The 16,790-nt window shown below is 36.6% G+C and overlaps 1 protein-coding gene across 5 annotated transcripts in view; it reads right to left on the minus strand.

The window, feature by feature from the left end:
* The window catches only part of GSTCD (glutathione S-transferase C-terminal domain containing), a 58,083-nt gene that overhangs the window by 41,033 nt on the left and 260 nt on the right, over positions 1–16,790 (minus strand). The window contains exons 1-6 of one of the 5 annotated variants that reach the window (XM_065690794.1): positions 16,664–16,769; positions 14,959–15,195; positions 12,388–12,819; positions 10,392–10,841; positions 4,753–5,007; positions 3,941–4,034 (exon numbers count right to left, since the gene is read on the minus strand). In XM_065690794.1, the coding sequence (XP_065546866.1) occupies positions 3,941–4,034; positions 4,753–5,007; positions 10,392–10,841; positions 12,388–12,819; positions 14,959–14,982 (1,255 nt within the window). In that variant the 5' untranslated portion in view covers positions 14,983–15,195; positions 16,664–16,769. Of the gene's footprint in view, positions 1–3,940; positions 4,035–4,752; positions 5,008–10,391; positions 10,842–12,387; positions 12,820–14,958; positions 15,196–16,663; positions 16,770–16,790 lie in introns of those variants that run through there. The other 4 variants (XM_065690800.1, XM_065690815.1, XM_065690786.1 and 1 more) reach the window with 4 other exon arrangements.

Raw genomic sequence — 16,790 nt, forward strand, 5'->3', positions numbered from 1 at the left:
TTATATAGTCATTTAATTTTGCCATCAACCTGCCACTGATCACAAAGCAAGCATAAATCAAAATCAATCAGTCATTCTGTCTTCAGCTAAGCAGGTATACATTGCCTTGCAACAGATTAACACCCATTCTTACACCTGTGTGCTAGAAGCAAAAGATGTTAAAGTCCTTTTCTTTTTCCTTACCAGGTATTTTAAATTCGTACATGGAAAATTTCACCTCCTCAATGAAACATCTGATCCAATCAATACAATACAAGGAATGAATTTCTCACTAGGAATAATAAAGCATATAAAATACTTGACGTACTCCACTGGGAGTCATGTTTATACATAACCCATTAAAATGCACTTGTTTGGGAGAAACCAGCCCTACGAACAGGACCATCTTCAACGTTAAAGGGCTATGTGTCTTAATTAATTAGTTGTTAAAAAGCAAGCTGCACTTGTAAAATGCATTCATTTATTTTGATCTGGTCTTATTTATTTGCCTACGTGTTTTAAACTGACAGCTTCTACCTCAAACTCATATTTCCTGCTGTGCGCACACTCCTAGTTTTTATTATAGCGGTCCCTCCACATTCGTCTGTCAGTAGCTGTACTACAGCTAAGGCACTCTTTTCTGGTTTACTACAATTCCTTTATTTAAGAAAAAAAAAATATGAGGAAAAGGGTACTACTCACAAGCTTGCAGAATGTAGTTTACTACTTGCTACATTCATTCTGTGAGCAGTTTCCCACTTTGGAAAGAAGAGTGTAAGTTAAACACTACTTTTTTACGTAAATACCATCCCATGCACACTTTGTCATGCTAGCTAGTAGTTTCAGAATAAGATACCACAAGTAAAGCACTTTAAAGTACTTCCTGCTTAACAAGTATTTCAACTGATGAGAACAGAACAGTTTTTGAGACTGTGGGTCAGTTATTTCCCAGTCTCAAATTTCACAATTTCTGTTTTAAAGAAAAAAAAAATAGATTCTTGTTAAAAAAATACAGCATTTCTCCCTTTGCGTCACAGTGACCACAATCCTTGATGAAAAAAGGCCAGTACCAAAGGCTTACATCCCCGTATTCTGTCAGAATAATAAAACAGCAACAAGAGTTATCACCCTCCATTCCCACACATACATTCACTTTCCCTCTCCCCTTAATGTGCCTTGGGTAAGGCTAAAGGAAGCACCTCTGATCATAACAAGTCAAACTGATTTTGATATCCACAAAGCCTTCGCAGTGAATAGGAAATTAACCTGAAGACAAGGAACGGTTCCATACATACATGAGATGAGGAACACAAGTAAAAACTCCAGGGTTGACTGAAGTTCCAAAAGGATAAAAAAAAAATAATAATTTAAAAAATCCTTTTCTACTGCTGCCTAAAATGAACTATGAAACCACAGCCCCATTTCTTTGTTGGCCACAAATCTAATTAAATATAACCTCCCTTTTCCAGGGCCTCAGGTTTAATCAGCAGTAGCACACAATTTCCACTCACATTCTTATTTCAACAAGCCCCTCTTCCCAAAACTTCAGTCACTACCTTGTCTGTGAAAAAATGAAAACATTTTCTATACCGACTTACACCATATGATTATTTCCCTGTAGTACTGATGCAAGGACCTCATTTCCTTTCAGTCTCACATTGCTCACCTACACTTTTATATTCTGACCTGCCACGCTCTTCTTTTACTGTGTGTACACATTCATAACCTTATCTACCTTTACTTCTAAACGTAAACATGACTCCAGTAGAATCAATCCCAGAACTTCCACATACATATGACACAAATTCTGAGTTACCTAAGCTGACACAGAGCAAAGAAGGTATACCATGTATGTTATTAAATTAGGATTTCCCAGCAAATGAAATTTCCTGAGGATAAAGAACCAAAGTGAGTTTTAACTGAAACATCTCCACTTTGTCTCAGCTGCTATGAACATTAATAAGAGGAAATTTATTTACTAGTTATAGGAGTAATGTGTTTGAAAGCTTGAATTCCATTACTCAAACCTAGTTTAAAACCCTGTCAGATTCAGTGACTATTTTCTTATCATACCAGGTAGGATTTAGTAGTAAAATACTGGAAATTCAATTCATACAACAACAATTAAGCTGTACTAGCGAAAGAATCAAGAAACTGAAAACAGTACCACTTAGAACAGCACAGGGAAGCATGCAGATGCATCCAACTGAAAAGTAAAATCAATTCCCGTATCAGGAAATTTTTTTTTGTCCTATGCGACTCTGTTGCTCCTGGACTAAAACCACAATGATTTGGAGGTTCCCTAAACTAGAAAATGGCATCAGCATCACTCTGATCTTGGGTGGAGAGAGACAAAATCTCCCTCTCAGCACTTGCAGAGCTAGCAAATTCTTCCCCAAAATTTAACTGAAACCCAATTTCAGATTACGACATCATTAGTAACTATTTCAGCAAATGTGAAAAGAGAATGAACACACACGGACACAGGCAGGAAACAGTAGGACGTGATTGTTCCCCCAGTGAAATCTAGTCCTTCCAGCACAAAATTTCCAAATATATATTCAAAATGTGTTCTTGTATGTTATTCATCTTTTTCAAAATTTTCTTTCAAATAGAAGAGATATCTTGCCAAAAGTATGAACTACAATTTACAGCCAAAACCCTGAGCACTGGAAACGAGCAAAAATGTTTATTCACTTAAAAAAAAAAATACTGGAACTTGTCACAGAAGTTAAATACACGTAATCCTCCCTGAGCACTTCAGCAGTCAGACTACAGAGCTATTTTAACAGAAGAAGCATATCCAAAACATTCACATAAGGTCTAAAGAAGCATGACATAATGCTGACATATGCAAACCCAAGTTTCGGGTTTTTATTAACCTCTCATGCAGAAGGAAAGAAAGGATCAATCACTGAAGCAGGGTGTGCGACTTCCCAGAAAGGGTTCTCTCAGGACAAAACCAGAGGTAAACAGTTAGTTAGGAGGATGGACACTATATAAAACCATAAGTCTGCTCATGGTACACATAATGGGTTTTGTGTACTACATAGATCCAAACTAGAGGAAACCAACTTCAAATTTAATCTTATTTTTATAGCCTGTGTATTGTAGATAGGAATACATGCTTGTATTCAGACAGATACTAAACAATGTATGAGTCAAAGAGCATCTGTATGTTGCATGTGTATTTCTGTATTCTTTAAATCAGGAGTACTATGCCACTGAGGCTAGACTGACTGCAGTATGTAATTTATGCTATTTACACAAAGAACACGATCTTTTTTCTTCCCTGTATGAAGAAGTTATTGTCCACTAACTTCTGACTGTCTGACAGTAGCTAGAAGAACTTATAGAGGTAACTCTACTGTGTAGTGGAAGAGGTATTCAACATTCACAACACTAATGAAAACAACAAACATTAGGATAAACCATTTTTTTTTCTGTAGAACAATAGCCACTAGGCAACAAACTGCCCTGCAATCCAGCAAAGTAAACAAACACTCCAGGACAGGACAAAAGGAAAGACTCACTCATATGTAGCTACCCAACTTTGGTAATGAATATTATTTTCATCAGAATAAATTTGCTGCTGCTGCTTTGGGAGACACAGTCCATGTACAATATTCATGGCAATTATAATTATAATTTAGTCAGAATTTACTGTTCTACATATGAAGGTAAGTTCAGGAAAGTAGGAAACAGTGGGAAAAAATATGGTTCAGAAACAAGGTCAAGCTTTTACTCCCAGTTTGGCCACCAGCTGTTGATGACCTGAGGGAAGTCATCTCACCATGTGCCTCAAAGAGACTGAATTTTAGAACAGATTTAAAACTGCTTACCTGTGTTACCTAGCTATGGAATACATTGAAAAGGGATGTATCTTCCTATGAAACAATTAAGTAGCTTTTCCAGAAGACGGCGCTGTTAAATATGTACACGCATACATAAAACCCCTTACCTTCTCCAGGACTGACCGCAGATGGTAAATGGGTCCAGTCTAAGGTCCAAGTGGGGCATGGATGAGGAGCAAACTTTGCTTCAACACCATTCTCCTATGAGAAAAGAGAGGGGGCAGGGCTTAAGATTCTGATCCTTTACCCACCGAAGCTGGTAGCAAAATTCCTGCTGAATTTAATGGCATTGAATCAAACTGTGCAACTAACTTTCAGCTAACTGAAACTGAACACACATTTGAGTCTACGGTTTCAAATTATTGGATTTGCATATAAGGATTCAAATTATGTATTTCTTTTATTTTCCCGAGAGAGCTCTGTTAATTTTCTTTAGGAAATGCTGTCAGCCTCTATTAAAAAAAAATAATTATTGAGAGTTATGGAACTTGATGAAGAATTTTCTTTAACAAAACTTACTACGGTTTCCAGATGTTCAAAGCTCTAATCAAACAGCAAAAACCCAACAGAAATAATAGAATAATGAGGCCAAACACAGAAGCAATGGTTTTTGTCATCTGTTATATAAATAACTTTAAAAGAGGAATATAATTTTGCAATTCAAACAAGTTACTTTGGTTATTCAGAATTATTGATAAGCCTTCCAGCAGTCCTATCGTTGCTCAATTCCTGAATTGACTGTCAAAACAAAAAAGTAAAATCATTTCTAAGTCAATGCATATCAGACAGAAGACAGGCAAAAGGTATTTAACTGTTCATGGCTGTCAGACTTTGCTTTTGCTATTCTAATAAATTTTACCTATTCCAAATAAAGCAGGCTGTTCCAACTAAAAATAACTCATTAAAAAGCAAAAATTACCATTAACTTAGTCATAGTTGGCCTTGGACCACCTATAAAATGACTGTCCTCATTCTCCTCTTCTAATTCATCAGGAAATGAAGAGAAGTCTTGTGACTGTTCTTCTGAAGTAGACATCAGCTCTGGAAGCTGGAGAAACTCCATATTGCATTTGGCAGCAGCTGTCTTTACTCCAGGTACTTCTTGAACTCTTTGATACCAGCTGGATATCAGAGGCAAATTTAAAAGATTTTTGCCTTGGGTTTTGCAGGAAACCTAGAAAAATAAAATGGAAAGGTTACTTGCTACTGTAAACTTCTTCTTACAAGGCCCAGGAAGGCATGAACTACAGAAGTGAGCTCAGCTCCATGCCAAGCATGCTTACTCATAGCAAGATGGTAATGCAAAAAGCTAGCTAGTTAAAAGCTCAGTCCTGCAGGCGGAATTGCCAGTTGGCTATTTAGACTTTATCTGCAATTGCCATTTGCTTAATAGGACACAAAGGTTTACATAACCAATTTTAGTTATAATTTCAATCAGTAACAGGAAAACACTACTTAAATAATATTCTTAATTATCTGCTATTTCTTAACAAGGGAGTAATTAATTTTTGTTTGTAATCATAAAACAAACAAAAAACCCCAAAAACTTAAAAAAACCCAAAAAAACCCAAGAAAACAACACACACCAAAAAAAAACCCACATAAAAACAAAACAAAACCCCAAGCAGTAATTTGAAACAAATATTGAACTCTACGCAAAACACTGTGGCACCTGAATGCCGCTACTTCCCACAGGCACCCTACAGCCCGTAAAAGCTCACCACTGACAGCTGTTTTGCTGGCAACCCAACCTTAAACACCTTTGACTATGTGGTAACAGCACAATAGGCACTGGCACACATTGTCCCTGATCTGTACAGATGTCTTTGCACTACATCTGTGACTTTTTTTTGTTTTACTAGCACCAAATCCAAAACTTTTTATTTAGGTCATATATTTACTCGAGCTTTTTTACCATCTTAATTTCATATACAAAAATGGTAACTGTAATAGACTTCTTTGCTGAATTAAGTATATATGATGGTGAGATAAAACAGCCTTCAGCAGAAACAGAATATTAAGTGTAAAAAAAAACCCACACCTGTTTAACTAAGAATATAATGCACATATTTCAAAAACATACCCAAATCATATTTTTAGATGAAGATCAGCTAATTTTAAAAAGGATGCACGTGATGAACTTAAGCAATTTTTGTTCAGGCTCCCAAATGTTTTAGAATGGTGAAGAACATACTTGTACAGGAGCGGTTGTAAAGTTTCCATCCTTAAAGTCACCCAAAACCTAACTGGACATGGCCATGGGCAAGTGGCTCTAGCTGACCCTGCTCTGAACAGGAAGGTTACACAAAATGACCTCAAGAGATGCCCTCCAATCTCAACTATTCTGTGATGCTGTGCCTGCTTTAAGCGGAAAATTAAATATCACCGTTACAGGAAAAGGCAGAAAAGGCCACAAAGAAGCAGTGCTCCTCCACATATCCATCCTCAGTGTGAAAGCGGATGTTGGTAAAGAACACTTGAAATGATGTAAAATTTCAAGCGGCTTTCTTCCATGCTACATCTATAATGTTCTTAGAGTAATCACAAGTAATTAGTAACAGCTACAGGAACCAAAGGAGGATGAACTTGGCAATTTTAGTATTCAATATCCTAATAGTAACACAGGCAGAAATACATTAATTCAGTTAAGGAAGAAGTCTTTTGGAAAGCAATTCTAAGAGACACTGTTACACATGATAACAAGTGCTCTAAATTGTATTTCAAAAAGTGAATGGTGGTTTCTCTGAGATGGAGAACAGAGCTTTTGTTATTCTTCCATTAATTTTACACAGTTACAACTAATAGAAAGCTTAACAAAGCTAAACTCGGACAGATAACAGAAATGAAATGAGGTAATAAAAAACAACTCTTCAGCTTCATTATCTTACTTTTGGTAATTACAACTACAATCTCCTAGACAGGTCTCCTCGTATTTATTGTATGATACTTTCCAGACACATACCCATTGAGGAATTCATTATTATTCATGCCCTTAAAGCAAAGTGGAAGTGCAACTACCATGATTTTAACAACCCAGGAAGTTCTGTTATGTAAGTGACAACATTTTAATACAGAATTAAACTCCAGTACTTCCATCAACAAGAGCAGTTGCATTTTCAACGCACAGCCTGCAAGAAGCTTTCGGATGCAAGTTATCTAATTTTTATGATAACTGGAGGAATCAGGGTATAACTGCTCAGAAGATAATAATTGACCAGAGAACAGAAATAAAGTAACATTATCCCAGAGCTCTTATAATTTAGGTTAAAATGAAACTGAATGTCAAATTTTTTAAGACTATCCTTGGTGTAAGGTAACACAAATATATTATACAATATATAGTTCATAAGCTGCAGACCACCAGGGCTCAAGGGTCACACATGAAAAGCAAATAAATACAGTATTCTTAGCTGCTCATGGTACATAGAATCACAGAATCAACTAGGTTGGAAAAGACCTTTAAGATCATCAAGTCCAACCTTTACCCCAGGACTGCCAAGTCCACCACGAAACCATGTCACTAAGGGCCTCATCTACACGGTGTTTGAACACTTCCACATACGGAATATGCTCTTCTTACTAAAACGGCTTTGGAAAAATAAAGACCACTGAAATACATTAAAGTCCTTAAGAGGTAGGAAAGTATTTTATCTTATTGGTTTTGTTTAGTATCATCCATACAGAAGCTGCTGTTACATGATTTGCAGCAAACAAAGCAGAGATTAAGCATCCCAGTTCAAAGGCAGCCATATTAACCTAACCTCTGGACTCCCATATTGCTGTCATCATATAAAAATCCACTGAGGACATCATCTTGGTTAAAGAAGTAATAAATCAGACATTTGTCACATATCAGAGTTAGCTAGGAATTATCTTGATTTAAGAAAATGTTTCTCTAAATCTGACTGACAGCATCTTCTCCAGGAATTCTATTTGTTTTCAAACACCATAAGGCAAATTTGGCAAACCAACTTGCAAAATCAAAATGCAAATGCCAGCTTCATTCAGGAACTCGTCCTGGCAACAGACACTAGCTTAACTATCAACCTCATAGAGTAACTGCAGGAATACTGCTAGTAGGCAAGATTGCATCATTTTATTATCATGCGGAATCAAGACACAGCTGTCATTTCCTTAACTTTTTTTTGTGTATACATCCTCATAAAACTAAGTATGCAGATTGTGCTGAGCAAGACTCTTACAGTCTTGTCAGAGAATTTTTTCCCACTGTAAAACTCATTTTGAAGCTGAGCTCAAGTCAGTCGTACTACTAAGTACTACCTCTTTCCAGAGGTGAGGAAAGGGTAGAGGGAGAGAAGGGATGCAGGGAGCGTTGGCGTATTTTGTTTCGGTTTTAAGTAAATTAAAAAAATAAATTAAAAAAAAAAATCAAACTGCATGGCTTTATTAGGCTCCATACATATTTTGATATATTTTCCTTTTCCCCATGTTACCATGTTAAGATATTTGTACAACAGGATCTGCAAGACACTGGCACTTACTAAGTAAGTACTACCAAAAAAACCCAACAAAAAACAACCAACAAACACACAGAATCTCCTTCTAAGGCACAGATGAACTTGCACAAAGATACACCACAGAAGATTCAATAACAAGTGACTACGGCTTTCCCCTACAAAGGGGTGAAATAAACTTCTAACAGATTATTAATCTAAAGGTACAGAGACATGAGGACCTTACTAATTCAATTTAACAGTCAATACAATCAATATCTGGCAAACTGCATATTGGAGTGCATGAACTGCCACTTCCGACAGTGTTTCTGTAATGCTGTTCTGTGTTGGGAGCAAAGATTTCTTCCTGAGTTTCCTACAATCAGTGTGGTGCCTTGACTGCCACCTGTGTCAGTGCTTTTTCAGTCTTACCCTCATGAAACTCTTGGAAGGTTTCCAATTCCTCCTTATACAGATGATCAACGGAAAGTGTGGACTTTCTATTAGTATACTGGTAACATTAGGATTCTACTAGAAATTAAAAAAAAGCAGTGAACCTCATAGGGCTGCAAGGAGAATTGTAACTTTCCAGTTAGAAACTTCACTCCAAGAGTTTATAGCAATGTAACCTCTCCCAAGGGACTTCTCCTTTCACTGCAGTAAACACATGACCTCCCATAACCTGTGGAAAACAGTTTAGTAGCAACAATACTATGAATGACAAAACTACAGATTACTGAAGTTTCAGGGGCTGAAGCACATCCCAACAAAGCTGGCTCCCTAGACACACCATCTCATTTCCAAGCAGGCTCACAGTAACCAGTGCTTGCTTGAAGAATACAGATTAAGTTCTGTAAAAACAAACAAAGAATAAAAGGTTTGCTGATGCATTGGTCCTGTGCTGCCCTAGGCACCCAATTTACCTACAGCTGTGCTACAAAACTGCCTTATTTTGTAGGTGGGCTTGATAAAAAGCTGGGTTGGCTATACAGGAATGTTTCCTCCCAAACAGAAAAGTCATTCCTAGGAACAAAAAGAAAAGAACAGCAGAGATAAAGAACAATTAACCTATTACAAAGAGAAATGAGCAAATTGGAAGTCATAGCCCAGTGTATTTTAAAAGAAAAGAGTTGCAGGCTAAAGATTCTCAAGAGAATCTCAAGAGATTATATACTAGTAGCATAAACAAATGAGCTTTTGGAAGTCTCTGCCTAGTCAATACCCGAGTACTTCTTTGGCTCTAGTATGGGTAAGGAAAGTCAAGGATTTACATTTATGAAAAGCCATCATAGTCCCTGAATCTCTTTCCATTCCATGCCTCCTTAAAAGGGATTCTTACTTTCTTAGAAGATACTTCTTTTCTTCTAGGCATATCTGCTTAAAAGTTAAAACAGAAGTCAAATGAAGTCACATAAAGTTTCAAATCTTTGCTGAAAAGAATTCCAATTCAGATAAAACCATGCAGTAAAACTACAACAAACTGGATAGGAGTTTACTGAAACCAAAATTTTTTCTATGCGTATTACAACATACTTTAAATGTTCATTTTAAACTTCTCATGAGGGACATTCCTTATAGTATTTTAAAATTATTATACCACTCTCAACTCTCCCCCCTTTTAAAATCTGCAATTTATGATGGAATCAAAATTCCAAATCTCAAAAAAATCCTCATGTATAAAAGCCATTGAGCCATGGTCATAAATCTGGTACACCAAATTTGAGCAAAAAAATAGGTTCATGTTTATCTATTATTGTTTTATGAACACTAGAATGTACTTTAAGTGTCTGATTTAAGTATTTTCTTGGAGAAATTTACTGGGCAACTTGGTACTAAAATATTTCAGCATAGTATTTTCACAGGTATCAGTGTTTCCCCAGTATTGATATACTATGAATTTAAATGCAATTTTGGTGATCTCGACAATCCCTGTTCTTTGTTCATACAGAAACAAAGACAAACCTTCTCTTTTGGGTTAAGTTCACATTGCGAATGTCATAATATATTTTAAATTAACATATTTTACAACTTCAGAATTCTTAAAAAAACCAAACAAACAAACAAACATATATACAACTTAATATTTGCAGAATTTGTATCTTACCAAGAACTGATGAATGCATGGCAAAAGCACGATGTCTGCAATGGTAAAATAAAGCCCTTCTGCAAAAACATGGTCCAAAAGTGGAAGGTCTGAGGTTTTTGTTCTCCTGATGTGAGCAGCCTCCCTGTTGACTGCATCTGATGCTTCCTGGACAAGTAGCTTGGAGAAAGCTATGCTCAGTTCCAAATTTGGGATTGGATGTTCATGCATTTCCAGTGTCCTTCCTTCCTCTGTTACTGCTTTAGCAAGTAGAGGCGCTGCAGCCTTTTGTTGTTGAAGTTTCTGCCTTCGAATTTTGTCATCATTATGTACTCGGACAGGTTCTCCAAGCTTCCTTTCAAGCTGTAAAATGGCAGGAGGAATAGTCTGACAGTGATCAGGAGATGCCGTCAAAAATTCTTCAACAGCCAGAGGTATGCTGATCTCACAGAGTCTGGTCCACTGGCTAACCTGTCAGATAAATATATGTAATTAATGCTTCTACAGAAAGAAACAAAATCCAAAGTAACTTTCCACCCACATTAAGCAAAGAAATTCCATATTTAAATACATTCTTTGATAATCTTAGAAACTCAGATATTCTGTATTATTTCTGCAACAGCAAAACTAGGAAGCTAAATTTTACATATAACAGAATGAACACTTATCCAGAATTGCATATTTTTATGCCTTATTATTGCTGTAAGATTAGAGTGGCTGCGTAACTCATGAGAAGGAAAGCTTATATACGTCACCTCTCCCAAGTGCTGGTAATAAAACCAGATTGCACCAAACAGATTTTGAGCACATTTACTTTACAGAAATGCATTATTACAGTTTTCTTAGCATGCAACATTAAAAAAATTTATTCTAACCAAATAGCACCTTAAAAAAATTTTTTTTCCATGTTATTGTTTCTTGTCCTAGTTTTCTTATTATCTGCACTTACAGGTTATAAAACTATTAAATTCTTGTCTTTTCTTACTTACTCACTTTGCAGCCATCTGAAATACGGAATCAAATTTTCCAGCAGTTTCAAGTACTGGATGGACTAACACAGGGATATGCTTCCCCACACCTGCTACACACCAACAAGGATGAACTGAGTTGGTGACACACTTATCAGTGGCAACCACAGGTGCAGCAATCATGAAATAATGGTGTTCAGCCTCCTGAGAGGAGTTAGTAGGGCAAGTCTAGATGGATGAACTGCCAGATGAGTAAATTCTACAGATAAATGGGCTTAAATATCAATTCATAGGGTAGTAGTGGTTAATGTCTTGCACTCTACCTGAAGGTCACTTAGAAGTAGAGCTCTTTAGGGACCTGTGTTGAGGCCCATCTTATTTAATTTTCTTTACCAATGACCTGAGGGGCAGATGGAATACACTCACAAAGATAACAGTGAGTTAAGCAAAGCAGTCACCAAACTCCAACAGCAAGCTGCCATCCACAGGGACCTGCACAGGCTGACAGGAACCAACACGAAACCCAATAACATCCTGCACCTAGCATGGACACTCCGTAAAGGCACAGGCTAGGGACTGACTATCTGGCCATGCAGCAGCTCTGCTGAAAAGACCCTGAATATCTTGGTGAGCATAAGCCAAACATAAGCCAGCACCTTGGCAGTGATGAAAGCTAATGGTATACGGCGCTCTGGAAATCAAAATTAAGAATAAACTATGTGCTTCCTAGTTTCCTTCAAACTGCAAAAGCTGTACTTTATAACTTGTTGAAACTACACAGAGGATGAAGCAAAGATCTGACCTTTTTTTTTTTTTAATTTCAGTGTTCTTTTTGCACTGCTAAAAAAAAAAAAGTAACTTTAAAATAAATTCTCCTTCATCTTTACACCAAAATACAGATACTTCTCCGTTAAGGAAATTGCCATTTCTAAGCAAATTAAGTTTCATACTAAAAGAACTTAGTTTACATCAACATTAAAAGTCCACTTCAGAGTATAATTAATGCTGATTAAAAATCCTATTCATGTATGTAAAAGAGACACACTTACTTCTGCACAGGCTTTTAAGCAGGTCTGCTTAAAGCCTAAGAGTTCCAAAAGATCTTTTTTAGATGGATCTGCCTCATATGTTTTCTGTATTACATGCCTTAAGACAACAGAAAGCCCAGCTCGGCAGAACTTCCCATCTTTCACAACAACAGCAGGCAAACAGCAGCTCTGCACAACCACTGGAAGCTCACTTCTGGAGATTACATGGACCTCAAGATCGCCAGGGAGGTTTTCTGTCACAAAATGATCATCCACATCTTCACTAGTCGGCACTAAGAAAATTTTGAATAATTTGCAGTCACAGTAGGATAGCAAAAACAGTGAAACAGATGTATGAAGGGGAAAGATACTATCTCTATACTGATGAGAAAAACCCAAATACAGGTGTTCTTCAGTGACACTATCTTTCATCTTCCTCCTGAGTTGAAGTTCCTGAAATAGAAATCAGAACACAATATTCATAAAAGAATAAAAAATTTAGAACAACAAAAGAGGTTTAAAACAGTGGTCCTATCACTATCTGCTAAACCCAATTTTAACATAAGACACTATTAAAGACATCCTGCCTGAATAAGCAGACTGCAGGCCCTTCCTGAGAGAAAAGAATGGCTTCACATATTTACTGCCTCTTCACATACAAGTCACTGATAGGGAAATGATCTTTGTAAGACTTCTTTTTATATTTTAGAGCATTTCTGGCATTAAGCAAAACATTCAAAACCAAAAGAAAACATTTCCTTTTTCTTTTTTTTTTTTTTTTTAGCATATAAACATTTTATAGCCAGGATTTTTTTATTTTTATTTTTGGTTTTTTTTTTTTTTTTTAATCAACAATCTCCCACAACACTAACCATCCATTACAGGAAAAAAAGTTCCTGAGCACATACCAACAATGGTCAGTTTCCTAATACACACATTTCCTTTTCTGTTCTTGTAATTGTTAGAATTCACGTATACAGGGTATTTAGGCCATGGGAAATAATAATCAGTTTCTATATTACATATTAATCTAGAGCCTGGTGACATATTCATTTAAGGTCAAGAGGACATATACCAAGAAAAAGCCCATTAATTTCCAGAATCCTACACAAACACCTCAAACACACAATTGCTTTTAAGCAGTTAAATGCAACAGTAACATAGCTGAAATTAATGTTTTCTCATCATATTAAAAACTTAAATTCATTTTCCTTATACTTGGCTGAAAATTACATTTTTCCTATTAAACGAGTCCATACGATTTTTTTATTAAACAGTGATTCAATAATTTTTCTTTTCCGCCAATACAATTGTCCATTAACTGATAAATCACAACTGGTATTGAAGAGCTTCAGACACTAGATGGCACTCTTACAACAACAATTATAGAAGAAAGCTTTATTTTAATAAAGAAATGTATGGTTTTTTAGATGCATATATATATACACATATACATATATAAAAAACTCACAAGTAACACTGGAACAGCACCAGTCTTCCAAATAACTGTCTAGATTAATAAGGTCTTCATACACGGAATTATTTAAAAACAAAAAAAAGTTTTTATCTGCTAGATCCAGATTATTGGATTTTTTTTTTTTTCCACGTAGATGTTTACATCAAATTTACTACTTTAAATCATCCATCACTGGGCAAAATTAATTGTCCAAAAAGAGGCAGTGAGAGAATAAAATCAAGTCCACTTAACATTAAATAAAGATCGTAATAACGACTCTTATAGTGGAGTATTTTTAAACCATTACATGGCTTTGTCTCAGAACAACAGTGGCTCAACCTAATAGTACTGCTATTGCTTTTTTCTTAATTAATACATGTGCTACACAAAGAATAGTACAACACATGATGAAATACCTAAAAGCTATTTTATTTGGATAAATCTTGACTGCACATAAATTAAGACAGATTCAATACCCTAAGTACAGCTCTATGGAAGAAATTATATAGTGAAGGTACTGTTGAGGAGATTAGTCAAGAAGAGTTATTTTACCTGCTAGAGCCAGTTACTAGCATTTAAACTCATATCCTCAACTACAGTACTCCTTTCATTATAAAATGGTACCCTCATATGCATTTGGGTGGTTTTTATTTTCCACAGCAATCTGTAAAGCACACAGCCCCATCTTTTCCTGGCCACTCTAGCCACTCAGACATTCACCTTACAATTTACTTAACCATGGAACATTGCCCACTTCACAAGACCAGGTCTCCAATCTGAGAACAGGTACTTAAACACACAAATGATTTCTAGACCCTGACAAACCCACCTGTCACTTCATCATTTATATGACAGTGATTCATTTTGGTTCATACAGGCAATCAGATCTCTCAAATAAGTGCCCTGATCTTGCAAGCACTCATGGTACCTGACCTAAAGGTGTCTTTGAAATACACTGTCCTGTTATTTTCAAATATAGCCCTAAATTCTTCTCATATATCACTACTATTTTTCCTACGAAAATCCCTTTATCTTCTCAAATTCGCAGTGCTACAACACTGAAATTGCTTTCCCAGAACCATACTTCCTATTCTGCTACTGATACGGTCAATTTAGATCTGAGTTTTTAAACTTACTGTGCAGAGTGGAACAAAGTCCATTCTTAATCAGGGTCCATTTGGGACAATAACATTTCTGTTTCTGCAGCTAACCTTCAAGGGATGAAAAGATAAGCTTCACTCAGCAGCAAAACAAAAGAAATGTTGCACTCAAATTTCCTGTCTGCATCCTCCAGATGTTTCTCTCTGCCTTTGCTACGCCCACCATGGCGGCCCAAGGACACATCTCCTTTACAGCTGACAAAGAACTTGCACCTAAATGTCAAGGGAGCCCAAACAAACATGTCAGATTATCTATCTTTAAATGCATAATAATTCAAGACCAATTATCAAACTAAGTATTTTTAAGACAATCTTAACTATTGACGGCACTATTTCGGCTTTGAGGAGTACATCTGCCTCGTGGATTTATGCACAGCTTGACAGACTTAGCAGCCTTCCTGGTTGCCCATTCTCACTTAAGTATTTTCACATAACTACCACCCTTGCATTAAATGTTATAAATTTATGAATCCCTTGGAGCTCACTAAAGAGTATGCTTTCAGTCTTACAAAAGCAGCCACAGACACACGCAATAAAACAAAGCATGGAACACAGAACTAACAAAACCTACAAGACGTTATTATTCACTCACAATAATTTTCCTGATTTTTTCTTTTTCTCTAATTAGACATAATTCTGAGGGAAGAGATGCCTTTTATACTATACTGGCCTTATTTACAGTAGCCATTGTTGGAAGAGGGAAAGGTAGAAGTAACAAGCATCACAAGATTGCAATGCAACTTAAAGATGAGATAAACAATGTTGTCTGCCTTTCATATAAAGATGAGTATGGCTATTTAAAACTAATAAACACTACTGAATTTTCACTAACTGTACTGCTTGCTACCATTTTCCTTTTCAAGATGCACTGTACAACAGTTGAATGAATTTCACTGAGCTGCTGTGTTATCAACGTAATTGAAAAGATTGCTGGTTTAAAAACAAACGTTTTCCAGGGAAATTAAACTTAAAAAATAATAAATAAATAAATACATAAACACCTTCTTCCTTTTAGCTGTTGAAAAAGATTTCATTTACTTGTTGATCACTACATGTAACCAACAATTAATTACTAGATGGTAAACCAGAACTTCTGCTGAATGAACACCTAAAAAATCCTCAACATAACAAGTAAGCTGAAAACGCAGTTATCCTCCAGCAAGCATTTAACTTAATACAAAGCAATGCGCTTTAAGGCCAAAACCCTGGATTTTGCAGTTGTATTTCTACCCAGACCATCAATTTGCTGTATGAGTTCAGGACCACCATTGACAGATGATCCTCGAGGTCCCTTCCAACCCGGGATTCTATGATTCTACAACTCTATCCTCAAGTGAAACCAAAGAAAAGCATAGAAGCTTTCATGGGGTGCTTCAAACCAGCATTTCATACAGGTGTATCAATAAGGTAAGAGTTGTTAACGATTCAAGAAAGTAAGATACAGGCTACGAAGAAAAGAAGCCAAACTTCAGAGTAACAACACACTAAAACACAGTTACCGCAGAATATCACTGCGGTAAAATTCCTTTGCAGACCTACTCCATCAAACCTCCACTCCAAACTTCTCCCAGCAGTTTGCCAGCCCAGGAAAACCGGACCTGGCAATGAACACTGAACGATAGCAAAGCTCTTTCCCCTCAGCTACTGCTACTGGTCTTCCCCCCTCAGCACCTCAGCCAACCTTTCTTTACTGAACAGAGACCCAGCAGCCAACGGGGCAGCCACGGCCCCCTGTGAAGAGCTCAGGCTCCCCGCGGGGGTGCTGCCCCCTCAGCCGCTGCAGTCCCCCCGCCCAGGGAGCTCCCTGG

This window comes from Lathamus discolor, chromosome 1 (assembly GCF_037157495.1).
Source record: "Lathamus discolor isolate bLatDis1 chromosome 1, bLatDis1.hap1, whole genome shotgun sequence".
Taxonomy (NCBI): domain Eukaryota; kingdom Metazoa; phylum Chordata; class Aves; order Psittaciformes; family Psittacidae; genus Lathamus; species Lathamus discolor.